The sequence below is a fragment of the Myotis daubentonii genome, chromosome 16 (genome assembly GCF_963259705.1).
Source record: "Myotis daubentonii chromosome 16, mMyoDau2.1, whole genome shotgun sequence".
NCBI classification, from domain to species: domain Eukaryota; kingdom Metazoa; phylum Chordata; class Mammalia; order Chiroptera; family Vespertilionidae; genus Myotis; species Myotis daubentonii.
The window spans coordinates 28827917-28843961 of NC_081855.1; the positions used below are offsets into that span (position 1 = coordinate 28827917).

General features: G+C 45.6%; 1 protein-coding gene across 1 annotated transcript in view; it reads right to left on the reverse strand.

The window, feature by feature from the left end:
• Positions 1 to 212: 212 nt before the first annotated feature.
• The window catches only part of CA10 (carbonic anhydrase 10), a 406232-nt gene continuing 390399 nt past the window's right edge, over positions 213 to 16045 (reverse strand). The window contains exon 9 of the mRNA XM_059669535.1: positions 213 to 336. Within this exon, the coding sequence (XP_059525518.1) occupies positions 305 to 336 (32 nt within the window). The 3' untranslated portion in view covers positions 213 to 304. The remainder of the gene's footprint in view (positions 337 to 16045) is intronic.

Consider the following 16045-nt stretch of genomic DNA (forward strand, 5'->3'; position numbering starts at 1 on the left):
CTTGGTTCATAGGTTGATGTTCAACCACTGAGCCATGCCAACAGGGTTGAAATTAAATTTAAAGGGGAGCCCTAAACCTCAGTAATTAAGATAAATGACATTTAAATATTTAAAAACATAAAACAATCTATAATAATAAAAGCATAGTATGCTAATTAGACCAGTTGTCCTTCTGGACGTCCTTCCAGATGAAGCTGGGGCTGCGAGGGAAACCCGGGTCCCAGGTGCCTGCCGGTGGCCAGAGGAAAGCGTGGGTCCCGGGTGCCAGAGGGAAGCCAGTGCTGGCAGCCGGGGGAAGGAAGACCTACTCTTGACCAAATTTCATGCATTGGGCCTCTAGTGAAAAAAAAAAAAAGAATTAAAAAAGACAGGATCAATATTCCTGATTTGTCCTTTTGCTTCAGGCTTTGAGGCGGCTTGGCCTGGCACTGTTACTGACCTTGCCTTTGTTTAAAATTTTGGTATTTTATTCATCTTGGTATTTTTTGCATTAATTTTGATATTTTTTTAAATCAAATGCATTAAAACATTGTTTATCTCGATGACAGTTTTTTTGGTGCCTCCTTAAAGTTTGAGCCCAGGGCCAGTCCCGGCCCCATGGGACAGAGAGATGGTGTTTGTCCTCAAGGTGGCCCCGTGGACCCGTCCTGAGCCTTCTGGAATGAGAAGAGCTGCCACTTCAAGGTGAAGAGACTGTTTTCTTTAAGTAAAATCTTGTGGGATTTGGGAAGCAGAGCAGCATCAGGCCCAGCGACAAAGTGTGACAGAGCTGTGGCCGAGGGGCATGTGTCCCCACTCTGGACCATGGGTGACTCCGTGGGGTAGGGACCGAAGGGAACACAACCCGTGGACGCTGGAGAGGTTGGCAGCTTTGGGAGTGTAGCCTCCTGGAAGCACCCCTTGCAAGGTGTGTAGTTGTAGTTCTTAACACATAGTAGGCGCTCAGTGTCCATTGAGTGCAAGAATGAGTGCAACTTGTGGTACATACTGTGTGCTTGGTTCGACTCCCTGGTTCCCCAGGAGAAGGTTTGGAAAAGATCTGGCTCACTGCAAAGACACGATATCTTCCAGCCCTTTTGGTTTGTTTTGGTAAAATATGCATAACATAAAATTCACCATTTTAACCATCTTTAAGTGTGCAGTTCTGTGGCATTAAGTACCTTCACATTACTACGCAACCATCACCACCATCCATCTTCAGAATTTTTTATCTTCCCCAAGTGAAACTGTGTTCTCACTAAACAACAATTCCACATTCTCCTCTCCCCAGCCCCTGGCCACCACCTTCTTCCTGTCTCTATGAATTTGACTATTCCACGTGCCTCATACAGGGGGATCAGGCAGTACTTGTCCTTTTGTGACTGGCTGACTTGACTTAGGATAATGTTCATCCTTGTAGCATGTGTCACAATTTCTATTTATTTATTTATTTATGTATGTATGTATGTATGTATGTATGTATGTATTTATCCTAGAGAGAGGAAGAGAGGGAAGGAGAGAGAGAGAGAGAGAGAGAGAGAGAGAGAGAGAGAGAGAGAGAGACATTGATGTGAGAGAGAAACTTGATTCGTCACCTCCGGAATGCACCCAGACCGAGGATTGAACCCACAAGCTGGGTATGTGCCCTGACCGGGAATTGAACACACAACCCTTTGGTGTACGGGATGACACTCCGACCCACTGAGCCACACTGGCCAGGGCAGGATTTCCTCCTTTTATCAAGCTGAGCAATATCCACTGTAGGTATATATCACATTCTGTTTGTCCAGGCATCCCTCGGTGGACATTTGGGTTGCTTCATCCTTCTGGTGATTGTGAATCATGTGCTTTGAACAAGCTCCTCCCCGCACTTTTGCAGAAATAAGAAGGAACTAGGCCCTTGTGGGGCTGTACCTGTGTGGATTCTACTTGACTCTTCACCAGGCTTGGCTTCCTGGGTGGGGCCAGCACCCTCACCTCAGACCCTTAGAAGACCTGTTGTGTTCTAGGCACTCGGTTTGGTGTTGCAGATACAAAATGCCCCTCCCCGCGAAGAACTCAGGGTAGTGCAGCGGGTGGGGCAGATTCATCAACAATTGATGCCACTTGGGTTTGGGTTCAGTCAGAGAAGCAGTGGCTTCTGTTTATTCTTTTGGTCCTTGAATGAGTTGGTGACTCCTGTGAGGGGAGAAGGTTTAGCTAAAATGGGTTTTATAAGAAACTAGGGGCCCGGAGCACGAAATTCGTGCACTGGGTGTGTGTGTGGGGGTGTCCCTCAGCCCAGCCTGCCCCCTCTCACATACTGGGAGCCCTCAGGCGTTGACCCCCATCACCCTCCAATCGCAGGATCGGCCCCTTGCCCAGGCCTGACGCCTCTGGCCTAGGCGTCCAGCCCGGGCAGCGGGGACCTGCAGCTGCAGCGGCCCCACGATCGTGGGCTTCGCTTTAGGCCCAGGCAAGGGACCCCTAGCTTCGACCGTGCCCAGCTCCCATTGCTGGCTCCACCCCTACTTCCTGCTATCACTGGCCAGGGCGGCAAAGGCGCCTGATTCTCCGATCATGGCTGGGGGGCAGGGTAAAGGCGGCCCCAGGGCCGCCTTTGCCCTGCCCCCCAGCTCTTAGCTCCCCCCTGGGTTTCCCATCACTGTCAGTGGCAGGGGGCTTCTTCCTGCTTTCCCTTTTGCCTCCCTGCATTGTGCCTACATATGCAAATTAACTCCCATCTTGTTGGCAGTTAACTGCCAATCATAGTTGGCAGTTAATTTGCATATAGCCCTGATTAGCCAATGAAAAGGGTAGCTCGTACGCCAATTACCATTTTTCTCTTTTATTAGTGTTGATGTGGACTTGCAGGGAATTTTGGAGTCTCAGTTAACACCCCTTTTGCATTTACAGACCATGCACGTTAGATGGTCCCTCCAGGACGGTGAATAGACAGTTCTGACGCTGAGACTGCCGAGTTTGACGCTTCCTGCTCCTGAGTCAGAAAGACAAGGGGGCTACCTAGGAGGGGCCTTTGCCCAGGCATCATGCCCCCCATCTCACTGTAAACACACTGCACCCCGAAAGGAGAAGGGCTCCAGAAAGTCCTTGAAACTGGGGCTCTGTTGGCCGAATACATGGGAAAGCTTTAAGGCTGAAGGTAAGCCGCCCAGCCTATTTAAAGTCGTATACCCTCTTTAATGTGGATGATAAAACCTTAATTAAAGCAGTGATTAGAAAACAGAGGCATAATGACCACTAATAAAGTAGTTTATAGGGATCGATAGCTTTACAAAGAGCAGCCGGTCCGGTTGCGGGTGAGCAGACAGCCCCGAGCGCGGGCTCTGGCAGGGTAGAAGGATTAGAGGAAGGGTTTGCTGGAATAGAGAGATAACATAAAAGGCAATTTATAATGTGTGACTCCGAGCAGTGAGCTAGGGGAAATGGAGAGCTGTGATGTGGATGGCATTCCTTGTACCTTTGCATTGTGAATGAGCTTTACAAGATTGCAGGCTATAGCAAGGATTTGGCTACTTGTGTGCAAATGAGTGTTATCTGCATTATTTTTCTTCTTTGTTGTGGTCCATGTATCTCAAGGTGAAGGCGGCAGGATGAATAAAACCACATCTGAGAAAGCCTTTGGCGATTGATGCCGTGCTAATAACCACCATAGTAATAAAGGCCAGAGCAATAATAATAATAATAACAATAATAATAGAGTAAGAAGGAGCACCTAAGTGCCAACCCCCTTCATATTTCATCTTTAATCCCAATGACTCTCCTGCCAGGTATATAGTATCACTTTACCTTTACCAAGTGATGTAGAGGATGCTTACTGAGAAATAGGGAAGATTTTCTGGAACATGGATTTTTTAGTTCAGGATCTGAAAGGCAGTAAAAGACTTGGTTCAAGCGCACCTCCCCACCCGCCCAATCTGTTCCATGACCTAAAAGGCCCTATAGCAGTGGTTCTCAACCTTCCTAATGCCGCAACCCTTTAATACAGTTCCTCATGTTGTGGTCACCCCCAATTTCATTGTTACAAATTGAACATAATTAAAGCATAGTGATTAATTACAAAAACAATATGTAATTATATATGTGTTTCCCGATGGTTTTAGGCAACCCCTGTGAAAGGGTTGTTCGACCCCCAAAGGGGTCGCGACCCACAGGTTGAGAACCGCTGCCATATAGCATCTGGCTCCTGCTGACCTCTCCAGTCTTACCTATCTCTATTTTGTCCTTATTCATCCACAGTGGCTTTCCTTCTGACCTTCAGACATGCCAAGTTCTTTCCTGCCTTATTTTATTTATGTTTGCCGTCCTCCTCCAGAATAATCTTCCCCTAGATCTTTTCACAGACCCCTTTCCCATCCTTCAGCTCTTCACCCCCGTAGAGAGGTCTTTTCCATCAACCCTACCTAATCCCCTCTTTCTTCAATTTACCTTATTGCCCTATTTTGGTTTCTTCATTGCACTGAGCAGCTAAGAGTGTTTTATTTTTCACGTTCACTTGTTTGGTATCTGCCTCCCTCCACTAAAATATGACCTTTTGTGAGTTGGTGTCCCCAGGTTCTGGAATAATTAAGGAATGCCTTGCACATAGTAGGGGCTCGGTAAATGTTTGTGGAATGAATGAACAAAGGCTACTTGAGGAGCCTGTTTAACCTGTGATCCAATGTAAGATTCCTGTTCACCTTTAACTTATTCCCTTAACTCTCCATGCTTTTCCTGCCCCCCTTAATTCACTGAATACAAATTTCACAAGGATTTGGACCACGATGCTGAAACACTAGGGACGAAACATTGCACAATCTAATGATTTTAAGAGTTCCCAAGTCCTAATTAGGGTGGTGCATGGCAGTGATGCTAAATGAACTGTACTAGTCTTATCAGGTCAAAGCCCAGCTTTGTAGGGCAGCCCCAAATAGAGGCTGCGCTCTTTTTTTCTTTAGCGGGACAGTCTATGGCAGTGGTTCTCAACCTTCCTAATGCCGCGACCCTTTAATACAGTTCCTCCTGTTGTGGTGACCCCCAACCATAAAATTATTTTCGTTGCTACTTCATAACTGTAATTTTGCTACTGTTATGAATCGTAATGTAAATATCTGATATGCAGAATGTATTTTCATTGTTATAAATTGAACATAATGAAAGCATAGTGATTAATCACAAAAACAATATGTAATTATATATGTGTTTTCCAATGGTCTTAGGCGACCCCTGTGAAAAGGTCGTTCGACCCCCAAAGGGGTCTCGACCCACAGGTTGAGAACCGCTGGTCTATGGTGTCTCCAAAGGTGTATCAAGGTTTAATAGAGAAATAACATACTTGGTGGATTGTGCAACGAGAGAGATGCTTGCAGACTCTCTGGGGTGTGGCTTCCGGATATTGAAGTTTCTAGCAGGTGCACTCGGGGCTTGGATGGATGGTTTCAATTAGAATTTAATTAGCATCAATCAAGGCAAACTCCAGGGGCTGCCAATTCATCTGAAGTGCCCCTGCCCCAACTCCCTCCCAGCTCTCCCCTCTCCCAGGGAAGCTCTGAAACAAAGCTCTCTGTACGCACAGGCATGAAAAGGAAGTGGCTCTTCACTCAGTTTGACATGGAGCTAGAAACTCTGAACCATCACATCCATGGCCATTGGGAGACCAGCTGGCCTGTCTCTCCCTGGCCGCCTGATCAGACTTTATTCTGACCCATTAGGTGGCTGGGCCTGCCCCAGGTCACAAAGCCAACTGCATGGAAACATGCACTTTCTAGCACCTTCTCGCCATTCACAGTCATGCTCCTGAACCATCTGTGACAACACATCCCATAGCACCTTGCTGCCAGCCCTCTTGGCCTCTGAACTGGCTATTGCCTCATTCCTAGATTTAACTCAGAAATTGCCTCTTGCTGCTTTTGAGACCCAATGCTTTAGGTTTTTCTTTATTTAATCTTAATAAAAAATTATAAATTATCACTTTTCTTTTGTGTGGATAACTCTTTCTGTGCGGTGTGGGCTTGAGAGAGAAGCCCCGTCCATTGGCTTCTGTGGTGATTTTGGCTCCCATGGGGCATGCTGCCAGGAGTACTGTTTACCTGGGGATTTCATAGACCTCTGGGATACTGGAGAAGAATACTTTGAGCATGATGCTTGAATCTTGGGAAACCAAAATCAAATTTCTCCAGCAGACAGAGGGAGACAAACTATATTATCTACCCCTGGGGGAAGTTCTTTTTTTTTGGAGCAGGGGAAGTTCTTGAAATTGGTTAGAATTTCTCCTTGAGGGTGAGTTTCCTTCTGTCTTGAGATCAAATGGATTATTAACAGGGAGAGAGACTTTGGAAGTGGTGTGGACAGTGACACTCAGATGCCCGCTAACCCAGCTTCAGAGGAAAACTTGGCTCGGGTTCCTTAGTGAAGGACAGACACAATGAGATCCCCTTCTTGGGAATAAAGTCGGCTACCCTGATGCAGTATAATGAAGGTGCTGGGTGGGTGTGGGAGCCAGACAGACATGGGTTCAAGTCCTACCTCTACTGCTCACCAGCTGTATGAATTTGAGCAACTACAATTTTGTTTTCTTCTCAGTCTCACTCCTAACATGAGGGTCAGAATTATTTCCTCACAAGTCCATTGTGAAGATTAAATGAGAGAATAAATGTGACATGCTTCCTATGGTGCCTGGCCCAGAAGGTCCTAAATAAATGGTTGTACTAAAGCTTATCTCTGGTGCCCAGGTGTTCTCCTGCATCCTGGACCATGGTCTGCTCTGGTACTGGCCTGGGTGCTTGTAATGTACCTTCTTTCTTGACCTTGGACTTTACCTTTCCTGTGTGATATATGCTGTCTCTTCCTGGTCTACCTGGATCTGCTCTATTGCCTGACTTCGATGTTTGATACGTGGATTCATCTTTATTTTAGATCTGCAATGTCTTATAGGTAGCCATTAGCTACATATGGCTACTGAGCCCTTAAAATGTGATATTAGAGTAAACTAGACAGTGGTTTTCAAAGACTTCGTATGAAAAATGAATAGAAAATATCCCTGTGCCGAGCCGGCACAGCCATGGCTGAACCTGAGAGAGGGCGGTGAAGGATTTAGAAAAGACAGACAAGAAAAGAAAGCCGGGCTCTAGATGGGACTCTGATGGAGAGAGACTGCCACGGCCTGCAAGCCGAGTCCTTATTTTATAGCCAGATTCCACGAGGCAAAGTAAGGGCGTGGTCAAGATGTTTACAACGTTCTTGCAGGTTTCCAATCTACTCAATTACATGCACCTGATCAAGCTTTGTTTACTTGCTGCACCTCCCGCAGCCCGTATCACTCAGCCACGTGGGACCACAGGTTTGGACCATAGGTTCAAGCTTACAACTGTAGCCTTTGGCTATAACTGTGCTGGGACTTGCACGTGGCTTTGCCACGAGAGGATTGTGCCCTCTCATTAGTCCCAGGCTTGAATCTGTCCAAACGCTGTAATCGCTCTCCACATATCCCAATAATTTTCTTATATTGATAACATATTGAAATAATAATATTTTGAATGTGTTGTGTTAAAGAAAGTACAGTATTAAAATTAACTTTACCTGTTCCTTTTTTTGAAATGATAACAAAGAAACCAAGTTTATTGGGGACTTACTATGTGGTAGGCACTGGCTGGGCAGGCCACATTTGAGTCATTTAATCTTTACAACAATCCCTTGTGTTTCTATTACTCATTATTTAATAGTTAAGGAAACTGAGGCTCAAAGAGTTGATGACAATTCCTTAATCACCTGTTTCTTTTTACTTTTTAAAAGGGGACTCCAAGAAAAATTAAATTTACATGTGTGCCTCATGTTTGTGGCTCACCTTTTATTTCCATTAGATGGTGCAGCTCTAGACTGGAGGCTGGCAAACTGCTCTTGAGCCAGATCTGGTCCTCTACCTGGCCCTGTATGGTTTATGAGCTAAGAATGGGTTTTACATTTTAAATCACTGAAAAAAAAATCACAAGAAGAAGAATATTCTATGAAAAGTACACGAAGTTCAAATTACAGTGTCCCTAAAAAAGGCTTTATTGGGACACGGCTATACTTACTCTTTTACATATGTGTATGGCTGCTTTCATGTTGCAATGGCAGAGTTAAATTGTGGTAACGGAGACCACATGGCTCATGTGTTATTTGGCCTTTTACAGAAAAAGCTTGCCAATCCCTGCTCTCTCTCATTCTCCTGATTTTGGATCTTTCTTACCTCCTGACCATGGGCCCTGGATTTTATCCTGAATCAGACTTGCATTTCTATACCTTATCCTGGATCCTAGATTTACCAAGCGCCCATTCCTCAGCTTTTTGACTCTGTACCCACAAGCTGCATCCCCATGCAACCCCAGCCTGGACCGGATGTCGTTCTCTCCCAGTCACTTGCAGCTGCTCCACCAGCTCACCTTGAGTTGACGTATGTGATACGTGAGCCGTTCTGCTGTGGGGTTGTATCCTCCCTGTTGCCATCTTGGTGTTTCGCTGGGCGTGGATTCGGATTTGCCATAAAACAAGCGCACATGCACGGAAAACACCAGTTTCCGAGGATCACAAATGGTTGCAGAAGACTGACAGATGGCAACGCTGCCATCGTGATGGGGGCGGCCATCTGCTGTCACCCGTGTGGAGGATGTCGCTGAGGGAGCAGAATGTGGGGAGTGGAATGACAACAGCTGTTTCCAAGCTTGAATGTGGTGCCTCCACGGAGCACAAGACGGTGACAGCTGACAAGAGGAGAGGTTCTGCGTCCCAGGAGAATCTTCACCAAGGGTCCCTTCTCACCTTGCAGCCCACCACTCCCATAACCCCTCTTTCTGTAAGAAAACCTTAGTATTATTTTACTGTAAAAGAAATACATAGTTATTGTTAAAAACCAACCAAACAGTCAAAAGAGGCATTGAGTCTTCCATAGGATTTATACACACTTTGGGCAGGGAGGTTGCTGGGACTCCAGTTGGAGTTGAGTTTGAGATTATACCGACTCTCAAACTATCTCTTTTTTTCAATAATCTAAGGATCCCTTACGAGTCTTGACTTTTTTCCTGGTTCTATTTCCTTTGGATACATTCTTTGTCAGGAGATTTTTTTTTTTTTGATCCTCATTTTAAAAGCCTTCATGTGGGTCTTTGCCACCAGTTTGCTTCACTTGCCTGGGTTCTCTGAATCCCAGTGGTAGGCACAGATTAGGTGGAGGATTCTGGTGAGCTTGGCTGTAAACTCTTTGGGGTCAGAAACTCCGCTGTTTTCAACATGTACAGTGCAAGCCTGTATGGCAGCAAGAGTGGATAGATGGACCTCTTTCCCCCTCTAGACCCAGCCGATAACCTGAAATTGCCCACACCCGGTTTTGCTGTATGTTCCCTATCGTCCTCCTTTTTCCCCTATGCACTGGTTCCCACACTAATCTGCCCATAGTCTTAGGTACCCTACTCATTCCTTCAGGAACCCCATTCAAGCACTCCTCCGGGCCTCAGGACCTGTCCCATGAACTCGTACCTCTCCCGTGTCACATTTGTTCAGGGCTGAGGTCTTGGTGAAGGAAATGGAAAAACTACCAGGAGTTAAGTTGATGGTAGCCAAGAGATATTAAAATACAACCACAGGCCTCCTGAGCAACAGAAAGCAGAGCTGTGGTTTCCATCTCAATGAAGCCTTAGATTTCTAATTGTTGTTTTTACACTTAGAATAAAGTCCCCTTTACTGGGGCATTTGCAAAGCGTTTGTTCCTTGCCACTGCATGTTGCTTGAGCAGAGCAATCAGCATTCTTCCAAATAGCACATCGTTAATTTCAGACACCCTCTGTGTTTTAAGGAGGTTTCACAGAGTCTGTTTCCTTTGGTACTAGGGAGCAGAGGGTCTTGTTACTAGTACTCTCTGGGTCAAAGAGAAGTCATCTAATATTTTTTTGTGATGCATCATCTCCACCTCTCAAGGCAAGCACATGAAGCGTCCGCCTTCTTCCTTGAGGAGAATGGGTGTCTCAGCATTTTCATCTGCATGGTTTTCTAGCTATCTAAATTATTTATCCATTCAATCTTTTATTCATTCAATGAATATTGATTGATATCACCTATCAGTTGACAAATGTGCTGGGACTGGGAAATCCGATTGAAAGATTCCAGTTCACGTGGACATGCTAGTGGATGATGACACAGTGTAATAAACTATAAGAAAAACATCATGTAGACCAGCGGTTCTCAACCTGTGGGTCACGACCCCTTTGGGGGTCGAACGACCCTTTCACAGGGGTCACCTAAGACCATCGGAAAACACATATATAATTACATATTGTTTTTGTGATTAATCACTATGCTTTAATTATGTTCAATTTGTAACAATGAAAATACATCCTGCATTTCAGATATTTACATTACGATTCATAACAGTAGCAAAATTACAGTTATGAAGTAGCAACGAAAATAACTTTATGGTTGGGGGTCACCACAACATGAGGAACTGTATTAAAGGGTCGTGGCATTAGGAAGGTTGAGAACCACTGATGTAGACAAAAAGCAATGCAGAGCCCTAGCTGGTTTGGCTCAGTGGGTAGAGCACCAGCCTGCAGACTGAAGGGTCCCGGGTTAGATTCTGGTCAAGGGCACATGCCCATGTTGCGGGCTCATGCAGGAGGGCGTGCAGGAGGCAACTGATCAATGTTTCTCTCTCATCATTGATGTTTCTATCTCCTTCTCTTTTTCCCTCTCCCTTCCTCTCTGAAGAAAAAAAAAACCCACGCAGAGAATGAAAGTAGGGTAATGTAGTTAACAGGTAGCTATTTTGAATTGGATAGCCAGGGAAGGTTACTCTAAGAAGCCAGTATCTGAATATCAAGAAGGGGTCAGTCATGAGGAGGTCGGGGAAATACAAGGGTCCTAAGATGGGATCAAGCATGGTATATTCAAAGGACAGAAAAAAGGCCACTATGACTGGGGCACAACGAGAAGAGAAAAACTGGAAGATGATGAGGACAGAAATATGGGCAGGGCCACATCAGGTAGGACTTGGTAAACCAGAGGAAGAAGATTATTCTAAGTGTATGGTTACCCTAGGAGGCCCCTCTCTTTTAAAAAAATAGCTTTCGCCCTAACTGGTTTGGCTCAGTGGATGGCCTGCAGACTCAAGGGTCCCAGGTTCGATTCCAGTCAAGGGCATGTACCTTGGTTGCGGGCATCCCCAGTAGAGGGCGTGCAAGAGGCAGCTGATCGATGTTTCTCTCTCATCGATGTTTCTAACTCTCTATCCCTCTCCTTTCCTCTCTGTAAAAAAAATCAATAAAATATATTTTAAAAAATAAAAAAATAGCTTTCTTAAAGTATAATTTGCACACTATAAAGTTCACTTGTAGTATGATTTGCATACCACAAAATACGTCTAAGTGTACAATGAAATGCTTTTTAGTAAATGTACAGAAGTATGCAGCCATCGCAACAATCCAGTTTTAAAAGATTTTTATTTCCCAAAAAGTTCTCTCCAACTCCTCCACAGTCATTCCCCATGCCCATCCCTAGCTCTTGGCAAGTATTTATCTGTTTCTATAGATTTGTCTTCACTGCATCTTCCATGTAAAAGGAATCACATAATATGTAGTGTGTTGCATTTGGCTTCTTTCACAAGTTTTTGAGGTTCATCCATGTTGTAACCTGTATCAGTACTTCATTCTTCATTTCTTTTTCTTTTCTACTTCTTTTTGGTATTTATCCACTCACCAGTTGAGGAACATCAGGGTTGTGTCTAGTATTTAGTTCTTATAAACAATAACAAATAACAAAAAACCTGAAGTTTTTTTAAAAAAATATTTTTATTGATTTCAAAGAGAAAGGGAGATTGAGATAGAAACATCAACAATGAGAGAGAATCACTGGGCCAGTGGTTCTCAATGGGGAATGATTTTGCTTCTCCCCACCTGGGGCCCATTTTTGATTGTCACAATTTGGAGGGAGTGTTACTGGCATCTAATGGACAGAAGACAGAGTTGCCGATAAACACCCTCCGGTGCATAGAACCCACCCTCCACCCCCAATAAGAATTATTCAGCCTCATATGCCACCAAGGTTGGATTCAGAAGCTCTGTCTCAGATCTAGCAACCAATGATATCATTGTAATTTAAACCCTTGGCTGTCTCTTAACTTACATTCCTTTTCTGTCTCCCATAACTCCTGACTCTGAGGAGTCCCACTAAATGCAGCCCTAACCCCAGAACTCTACATGGTTTGGTCACTGTTCCCACTAACCTCAATCTTGTAAAAGAGACTCGGATAGGAATGGGGTGCACCAGAGCAATGTTGTCTTATTTTCCAAGCAAGCCCAGGGAGAAAGAGGCTAAGACAGAAGCTATTAGGATGAAACATAGGGTAGTCCTGTTTAAGTGATAGAGGTGACAAAGGATCTTGTCTGCGGCAGGGAAAACTAGGCAGCCCATTATGTGAAAGAATTGGAGGTGGGGGAATGGCTGCGCAGCTGAACCACATAGGGTAATTGATATGAAGTAGCATGTAAAGAAACCAGTTAGAGTGGCTTTATAGAAGGTGGGATTAAGTGGCGACATTGCTCAAGCTATAACATTGCACAGAGAGTGGAAGGTGGGGCAGAGGGGAGAACCAAGGAGACCAAGAGAGCAGAGGTGGCAGATGGACCTGCAGAGGCAATAGGGCTGTAGTATTTGCTATATTCCCTGTTCTGTACTTGACATCCCCATGACTATTTTGTAATTACCAATTTGTACTTCTTAATCCTTCACCTTTTTCATCCAGCTCTCCAACCCCTTCCCATATGGCAACTCCATTTGCTTTATAATTTGTTTTCTCTTTCTCTTTTTCACACACACACACACACACACACACACACACACACACACACACACACACAATTTTTTCCCTGAACTCTTCAACACTAGTTTGCAGACATCATGCCCCTTTATTCTGAAACAGTTCAATGCTAAGAATAGGAATATTCTCTTACATGTCAACTTCAGTGATTTAACATCAATACAATATTTTATCTAAACTACCATGCATATTTCAATTTTGTCAATTGACTTGATAATGTTCTTGATAGCATTTCTTTTTCTTCCTCCAGTATAGGAACACGTGTAGTTTCAAGTATTTCATTTAGTTGTCACATCTCTTTAATCTCCTTTCATCTGGAGTATTTTGCAGCCTTTCTTTGTCATTTATGACACTTTTGAAGGTACAATCCTGTTTTTGTGTTTAATAGATAGTTCCTCATTTCGGGGGTTTTCTGATGTTTCTTCATGGTTAGATTATGCATCCCAGCTTGAATACTAAGTGATACTGTGTCCCTCTCCAGAAATCACATCTGGAGGCACCTGATATCTATCTGCCCCTCATGGATGATGTGAGTTGACTATCCAGTCAAGAGGTTGTCTGATCTCTCATATGCACACATTTATCTATCTATCTATCTATCTATCTATCTATCTATCTATCTATCTATCTATACTAGAGGCCCAGTGCACAAAATTCGTGCAGGGGAGAGGGGGGGGTCCCTCAGCCCGGCCTGCACCCTCTCCAATCCGGGACCCCTTGGGGGATGTCCGACTGCCTCTCGCAATCCAGTACTGCTGGCTCTTAACCGCTCGCCTGCCTGCCTGCCTGATTGCCCCTAACCCCTCTGCCTGCCTGCCTGGTCGCCCCTAATTGCTCCCCTGCTGGCCTGATCTCCCCTAACCGCCTCTGCCTCGCCCTGCACCCGGGATCCAGGATTCCCTCCTCTGGCTGGCCGCAGACACCGAGGACCCGGGACCCAGGCTTCCCTTCCTCTGGCTGGCCGCAGACACCCAGGACCCGGGCTGGCTTTGCCTGGGCTGGCTGCAGCTGCAGGAGACCATGGGTGGGTGGCTTCACCTGGGCCATAGCCGCAGGTGCCCGGGACCATGGGGAGGGTGGCTTGTTCCTCTCCTGGGCCGCAGGCGCAGCCGCTGGTGCCTGGGGCCACGGAGATGTTGTGGCATGCGGATTGTCCCTCTTCCGGGCCAAAGGTGCAGCCGCTGGCATCCAGGATTATTGGGCATGTGGTTTGTCCCTATCCCAGGCCATAGGCGCAGGCACAGCTGCTGACGCCCAGGACCACAGGGCAGGCGGCTTGTCCCTCTCCCGAACTGCAGCCTGGCTGTTCCCCATTCCTCTCTCGTGACCTCATTTGTGCCTGGCTGGTCCCCATTCCTCTCTCGTGAGCTCATTTGTGCCCCATTCCTCTCCCCCCAGTGTTGAGTGTCTGAGCCATTACAGCATGATGGTGTGACGGCGTGAGGGCATGAGGGCGTGAGGGCATGATGACCATTTGCATATTAGCTCTTTATTATATAGGAAGCCTGGTCTAACCAATGGAGGATGATTAGCCACATAAAATAGAAAGTAGGCTTTGCAGTCAGCAGGTGCATTCAACTGCCAGACATGCAAATGGTCATCTGGCCTCAGCTGGCCTGCACTTGACCACAAAAACATGAATGAACTCAACTGACACTGCAGCGGGTGGAGAGGAGCCATCCCAGCCGAGCCTTGCCCATATTTCCAACCCACAGAAATATCTCTGGGTCAAGAGGAGCGAGCACTTGAAACAACCTTGACCCCGTTAGAACCTGATGCAGATCATGAGCTCATGGACTTTGAGCTGGACACTGTGATTAAATAAGACCTTGGGAGTCTTGGGAGGGAGCATACTTAATGTACTTTGTGGGAATCACTGGGGTAAGAGGGAGGGCTGTGTTGTTCCTTAGAATAGAGGCCCCCAATGATTCACACCTCCTTGTCTCTTCCCTTTGCAGTGTGACGCTGTTGCCCCTCGCATCCAGAGACAGAATCTACTTACCCATCTTCTCTGAATCTGTGCGGCCTTGTGACTAATTCTCACTAATAGAATGCGGCAGAAGTGACATTTTGAGACTCCTGAGGCCTGGACTTAAGGAGCCTGGCAGCTGCCACTGCCATTCTCATGCCATGCATCTGCCATCATGTAAAAGGCCAGGTGTAATCACTGGGAGAAGAAAGGCCAAGCAGGGAGAGTCATGGAACATTGGCTGACAGCCCCAGGCAACTGCCAGATGTGTGAGTGAAGCCATCTGGACCAGCCAGCCACCAGCCAACTGGCCAACTGACCACAAACAGAGAAGTAAACCCAGCCGACACAACCAGGAACAGACACAAGCCATTCTTGTGGCGCCCTGCCAAGCTGCCAACTCACAGAATCTTGAGGGAGAAATGCAGCCAAATCCATGCATAGCTCTTAGTTTTGCTGAGTTTCTGTGTCCATGGCCTCTTATGCCAAGCCAGGGAAACAAAGATGGCACCAATATGAAGTTTAAAGACCCTGCCTCCACCACTTCCAAGTTTACCTTCTGATTTTGGTCCAACCCTCAGTCCTTTCCTGTTCAATAGACCCATGAGGCTAGAACTGAGGGTCCTTTGGACATAGTTACAATGCAGAGTACTGGGTCTATTCAATTTCACACCGAGGTTAAACCTACCACCAAACTGAAAGACGTATTACATAGAGTGAATGCCTATGGATGAAGGAAGACCCTGAGCAGGACTTCGCATTTTGTATGAATTGGTAAATCCTGGCATCTCGTTGTAAAACTCAGAGTATGGGTAGGTTAGTCAAGAAACCCATGCTGTTCCTTTGCCCTTTGCTTCCCAGATTAAAAGTCATGGACAAGATTTTATCTTAATTGAGATGGAAATACAAATTTTTATTCTCAATTCAAGAAGGGGACATCCATCAGAGAGAGGCAAAAATGCGCCAGTCTCCAAGGAGCAGCAGTAATTTCAACTTGAAATATTTTTGCTTTGGGGAAGTTTAAAGAAAGGTTGCTTTGACATTTTCCTCTCTCCTTTTCTTTCCTCTGTGTCCATCATTAGATGTTTATATTGAAGGTTTCAGTAAAAGAGCACGTTTTAGGACAGCTTTCCTCACTTTTCTGAACGTTTATCTTCCTTTGCAGAGGGGGGTAAACCCCATGAGTGCTTAATTTCAGATTTCCTGCCCTTCCCACTCTGTTTTCTTAACTTGTCTCCTGAGGGTAGAAAAAGCTAGAGAAAAATGTTGATTTCTGA